The sequence below is a fragment of the Ostrea edulis genome, chromosome 7 (genome assembly GCF_947568905.1).
Source record: "Ostrea edulis chromosome 7, xbOstEdul1.1, whole genome shotgun sequence".
NCBI lineage: Eukaryota > Metazoa > Mollusca > Bivalvia > Ostreida > Ostreidae > Ostrea > Ostrea edulis.
Window position 1 is genome coordinate 80,437,833 of NC_079170.1, and position 6,259 is coordinate 80,444,091.

The window sequence follows — 6,259 nt, forward strand, 5'->3', positions numbered from 1 at the left end:
TCTCAGTCTTTCAACAGACACAACAAAGTATGTAATCAATTTCAGTAGGAAGAAAGTCAAATCCCAACGGCGTTTATATGGATTTTATACATGCATGGTTATACTATCTACTAACGTGAGAGCAGAGTATTGGGTTTGTGTGAAAATGAACATTTTATTTTTGCTCCGAGAATAACTATATGTGGAATGCTAATGACAATGATTAATAGCAGTAAAATATTGAGGGTATGCTTTACAATTTTGTGTTGATAAAATACACCTCTTGACACTCTGCCCTTCTTGGAATTTGTTTGTTATGAGCACACGCAGGGTTCAAATGGTACCAGAAAATACGGAATCCAGCATCGTGAATCTTTTTCAGAACAAGCAGTTGATCCGGTGTATCTCCTTTACCATGGAATTCTACATAGAGCTGTGATACACTAGCTAGTTCGTTGGTATTGATCATATCTGGAATGCTCCCCCATTCTGCACCTTCAACATCAGCTTTAACAATAGTAATAGGCGAAGATTGATGATGCAAATCGGCACGAATTTTCTTTAATGGGGCTATAAATCCAGCGCCGAATTTTTTGTATTCGCTACCGATTCCAAGTTGATAAAACCAAACCCGTGGTGAGTGTTGGTGAGTCCCGAACGGTGTTGTAGGGTCAAAGGAATAGACACTGCAATCATATGTTGCTGCAATTTCGTCGTCAAAAGAAAAATCGTTTAGGACTCCAAATGAATATACAATACAAGGATTTCTATATTGCAACATTTTATCGTGACATACATCCCATCCACCATCGGTAATCCATCCTAATCTCAGTACTTGTTGACAGAAAAATTGAGTAGTTTCGATATACTTGAAATACAAATCAGTGATGTCAGTGGTTTTCATCTTTCTTATCTCTTCTTCACTTGGTAAATCTAAGGACAAGGAAGTGGCAGTTTTATCCCTAAGATTTGGTTGAACAAAGTATACAGCATAACACTTATTGAATTTGGTGGTTGCACAATGAAATAACCTATCAAACCACACAATTCTTAAACCACTGTCGTGAAGCAATCGCAAGCTATTTAATAGTTGAATGTAGTCCTGCTTTTTCGTATCTTTGGGATCAAAGTGGAGTTCCAAGAAGAGTTGTTTGACTTTTAGAATAGATTTTTCTTGAACCATCGTGTGGATTAAACCAAGACCTGATGTTGCACTCACAGACATAGTCAGGATATCTATGACGCTGTTGGGCGTTTTTGTTTTATGAATCCAAGACTGCAGAGTATTTGCAGACGAGAGCGGAGTTGCATGTATGCTACTTTTATATCTAGAAACCATGTCAGCCGAAAAAGTGCTTTCTGGAAATGCTGTATTAGACAGGAAGACAACACCGTTCTCTTTTGGGGCGTACGCGGGATCGGCACATACATACCAACCATTCCGCCTTGCCTCGCCTGCACGGTCTTTGAAAGCACAAAATGTTTGAATTGTTGTGACGTAGCGATGATACAAGCAGGCAATGACTTCTTCAGAGAGCGAATTAATTTCATTATCAACAGGTATCTTAAGTGGCAAATCTCCGTGTCCTTTGTATTTGTCTTGCAAAGTCAAGATACAGTTTTTGTCATATGCTAGTGTATACTTTCTAATATACTTTTGATATTTTTCAGCATCAGAGGGATTAAAGGAATTCGGTTTTGGTGTAGGTTTCTTGTTGGAATTGGGAATGCTCTTTGTTGGTTCGCTTTTTTCAGTCTTGTGTGTTTCTTTGAGTTCATTATTCATTGATGACTTGCTATACGTCATGTACATACACGCTAGTCCAAAAGACAAAGCCGCAGCAATGATAAAGTTGGACTTTTTCATAGTGTAACCTGTAATAATGAAACAGATATTTTATTTATAGAATTCGCAAAATAGTGTAATGATTAAAAATATTCAGCAAGTCTGTTTGTCACTGAAGAGACATTATTTGTCGAAATGCGCATCTGGTGCATCAAAATTGGTACCGTATAAGTTTTACATTGTAACAACTTTCTGATTCGCAAGTTACGTCTTCATATGAGTGAAATATTTTCGAGAGGAACGTTAAACAAGATTCAATCAAGCAATTAACGATAAAGATAAATGCATGTCATATTGGCCTAATTTTACAATAATTAAATCCCGGAAAATATTCAGATTTCATGGTATAGATATAATAACATCTTGATTTTCTATGTCCAAGAGCTTACGTGAGTTGGACTCTAATTTGGTGAAGATTGATGTTACATTGATTCCATGATTTTTAATTAGCTTTAAAATAATAGAGTCAGTGGCATCTCCTAAAGTCATGTATATTCTCCAAATGAGACTGATATATCATAGCGAAACTAGTCCCACCCCTAGTGTGTCCAGGGGTACGTGTTTGTCTGATCCCACCCCTAGTGTGTCCAGGGGTACGTGTTTGTCTGATCCCACCCCTAGTGTGTCCAGGGGTACGTGTTTGTCTGATCCCACCACTAGTGTGTCCAGGGGTACGTGTTTGCCCAACTATCTATTTTGTATTGCTTATAGGAGTTATGAGATTGCTAATTGTTTGTTATTTTGCCTTTAGAAGAGTACCTTCATTTCTAACCATAAGAGCATGTTTAACTGTAAAAGAGAGTTTCTCGAATGTTTATGAAAACATATGGGCAGGTTAAAATATCCACAAGTATTGTAAATATTTTCCTGTTAAATTCAATATGGCCAACGTACGAAGTTCTACCTATAATCGGCCCTTTCTCAATAAATTACACCGATATTCGTGAAGAAAGACCACCTTTTTCAGCAACTGATTACTTAGAATATTGTAAAGGTCAACGAAGTATTCAAGGAAAATAATAATAAAAAAGCTAGTATGACATTTGTAACATAATAAAGTAACCTTACCTAACGGGAAAATTAACTCTAAGAATTGGCATTTTGTCATTTTTGAGCTACCATTTATATTCGACAATTAATCGGATGTTTGGGAGTTAAATATTGGTCCAAAACTACAATTCCGACTTTCAGGCGAATTTTAAGATTGGTATTTTCCCGGACGGCGTAATGTATAGTATCTTAACCAACATCGATGACAAAGGTCTGGACATATATTATTTGTGAATAAATTCCTCCAATTTCTATTATACACAATTTTGAATTTTGCAAAACCCTATGACATCACATGAAGGATATATATATATATATATATGTTATTTCAGAGTTCAAATATTTCGGTTGAGCATCACTGAAGAGACTTAATTTGTCGAAATGCGCATCTGGTGCATCAAAATTGGTACCGTGTAAATTGTAATTGTAATTGTAATTAAAAGATTTATATAGCGCCCTATCAACATTAGTTCTCTAAAGCGCTTTACAAATGTGAAAAAAAAAGATAATATAAAATCAATGTGCACATACATGTGAATAAAATATTCATAGTGTCAGAATTAAAATGCATAAATGTTATTGTTAATATATAGCCATATGATATGATTACCCTAATAACATATGAAACAATTTAAAACAACCCTTAGGAATAATTCAATACATAAAAAGGACGTAGGTATAATAACAAACAGCGGTTTGTTTTTTTTTTTTTATTTATTTATTTTTTTTTTTACATATATATAATTCAATAACAAAGCAGGAAAATATGCAGTTCCAAAATATATTTAAATCACTAGCGCGTTCTCGATTTTAACATCCATCCTCAGGTGAATACAAATATTGAGTATTCAATATTGTATTCACTTGAGGATGGATGTTAAAATCCAGAAAGCGCTAGTGATTTAAATATATTTTGGAACTGTATATTTTCCTGCTTTTTTATTAAATTATTTTGACTGCGTGATATCAACTCTTTCAACAGACATGGTTTCGGTATTTTGAAATAAAAATTGTGCTGACAGGTCCGGTGAATTCCTGTCCTGTCCGACACTTGCTAGGGACTTCAAACTGACAATTTGTATAGGGAATGTTTGCTTTCAATTTCAATAGTGGCTGCGTATTTGTTATATACAGATGAAAACTGTATCTAAGTAAACATTAAATACATGTACGTAAGATCTTTATTAAAAATAAGTTAACCTTATAGGTCAAGGTCATAAGGTCAAGCTTCACAAAATAATAAGGTGTTGTTATAAATAATCTATACATAAAATATGAAAGCCCTACTTCAGGATGTATTGGATTGATCAAACTCCAAGGTGAAAAAGATCAAACACCGCTGTGTACAAGATCTTGACATAAAGATTCTATATGCAAAATATGAAAGCCCAACCTAAAATAGTTCCAAATACCTTTAATAGATTATGCTTTCTTAAAAGTAGGTCAAACTCCGAGTTAAAGGTAACAAGATCAAAGATCAGGATTTTAAATGAAAAGTATTGCCATAAGAAATATATATGTATACATATAAAATATGAAAGATTTACCTTAAATAGTTCAGGACATATTGTGTCGGTCAGATTTGTATCAAAAGTAGGTCAAACTTCCTGGTCAAGTTCACAAGATCATGCAACATTGCATCACATTAAAGGTATTTTCGTACAAAAATGTAGTGCAAAATATGAAAGCCCTAGCTTAAATAGTTCAAGAGATTTTTTAAAAGATTTTCGCATATAGCACTTTTATCTCCATTATGCCCACACCCTTCCCCGGTGACCATGGATTGTACAAACTTGGATATACTCTGTAAATTTGAACTTTTCTGACCTAGTGGTGTTTGAGAAGAATTTCAAAGATTCTCTCTACATATTCGAATCTAAAACTTTGATCCCCTGTTTTAACCCCACCCTACCCCCAGGGGCCATGATTTGAACAAACGTGAATCTTCACTATGACAGGAAGCTTTCGTGTGAATTTGAACTTTTCTGACCCAGTGGTTCTTGAGAAGAATATTTTAACGACTTTATCCTCTGTATTCGCATTTAAAACTTTGATCCCCGATTGTGTCCCCACCCTACCCCAGGGGATATGATTTGAAGATGACTGAATCTGCACTATATCAGAAAGCTCTCATATAAATTTCAACTTTTTTTGGCCCAGTCGTTTTTGAGAAGATTTTCCGTATATATTTGCATGTAAAATGTTGATCTCCTGTTGTAGCCCCACCCTTCCCCCGAGGGATACCATTTGAACAAACGTGAATCTGCACTATGTCAGGAAGCTTTCATGTAAATCGGAGCTCCTTCTGGCTCGTTGGTTCTTGAGAAGAATATTTTTAACGATTTTCCCTATATATTTGCTTGTAAATCTTTAATCCCATATTGTGGTCCCCACCCTACCCCTGGAAGCCATGGTTTGAACAAACCTGAATTCCCACTATGTCAGAAAGCTTTCACGTAAATTTGAACTTTTCTGGCCCTGTAGTTCTTATTGAGAAGATTTTTAAATGACCCCACCCTATTTTTGCATTGTCGTAATTATCTGCCCTTTGAAGGGGACAGGGCCTTTCTTATGAACAAACTTGAATTCCTTTTACACAATAATGCTTTGTGCCAAGTTTGGTTGAAATTGGCCCCGTCGTTCTACAGATGATGACGACAGACAACGAACAGATTTTGATTAGAAAAACTCACTTGAGCTTTTGGCTTAGGTGAGCTAAAAATCAAGATCAGTTTTCGAGATCGGTTTTCAAAATACAGAACTCTTAAGCAATAACATGGATGAAAGGTGGATGAAGTAAACGAAATGTTAACTGTTTGATTTGTTGGAAAAAAAAATAAATATCGATGTCACATTCCAAGATATTATTTAAACAAAGGTAAACACATCAGAATATTGATATAAAATTGTTTTGTTAAAAAGTAAATATCGGCATCATTTTCAAACAGTGGGAAAATCATTAGAGCATCAATGTGAAACTGTAAACGGTTTCTGTCAAAAAGTTGTACCGACTTAAAAGCGGGTTAATTGCAAATCCCTCCAAAATAGCCTTAAAATACAACCAAATTATTGGCGAGTATATACGGTACGAGAACATGCAAAGTTTAAATGATCATGTCCTGCAAAGAAACTCTAAATAATTTTAAAAAGAAAATGAATTCATATATGTTGGGACCTTTATTCACATCCAAATGAAACATGTTGCTGGGTATACCATTATCTAAAGAGATATGCCAAATTGAAGATACAATGCTTTACAAATATGAAGTAAAAATAAACATCAGGAAAAGGACTAAAGGCAGAGATTATGAAACAATGAGCCTGTTTCCAATTTTTGTAATCTTTTACGGGTCAAAATGGTACAACGTCTGCTGTCTAACAATA

General features: G+C 34.9%; 1 protein-coding gene across 1 annotated transcript; it reads right to left on the reverse strand.

Annotated features, from left to right (window-relative positions):
- Positions 1-232: 232 nt before the first annotated feature.
- LOC125654726 (uncharacterized) lies at positions 233-1,846 on the reverse strand. The gene has a single exon (XM_048884765.2). The coding sequence runs from the start codon at positions 1,844-1,846 to the stop codon at positions 233-235; it is 1,614 nt and encodes a 537-aa protein (XP_048740722.2).
- Between the last annotated feature and the right edge of the window lie 4,413 nt (positions 1,847-6,259).

Coding starts and splice junctions, on each gene's coding strand:
- LOC125654726 (XM_048884765.2), bottom strand. CDS start 1,846: ATGAAAAAGTCCAACTTTATCATTGCTGCGGCTTTGTCTTTTGGACTA.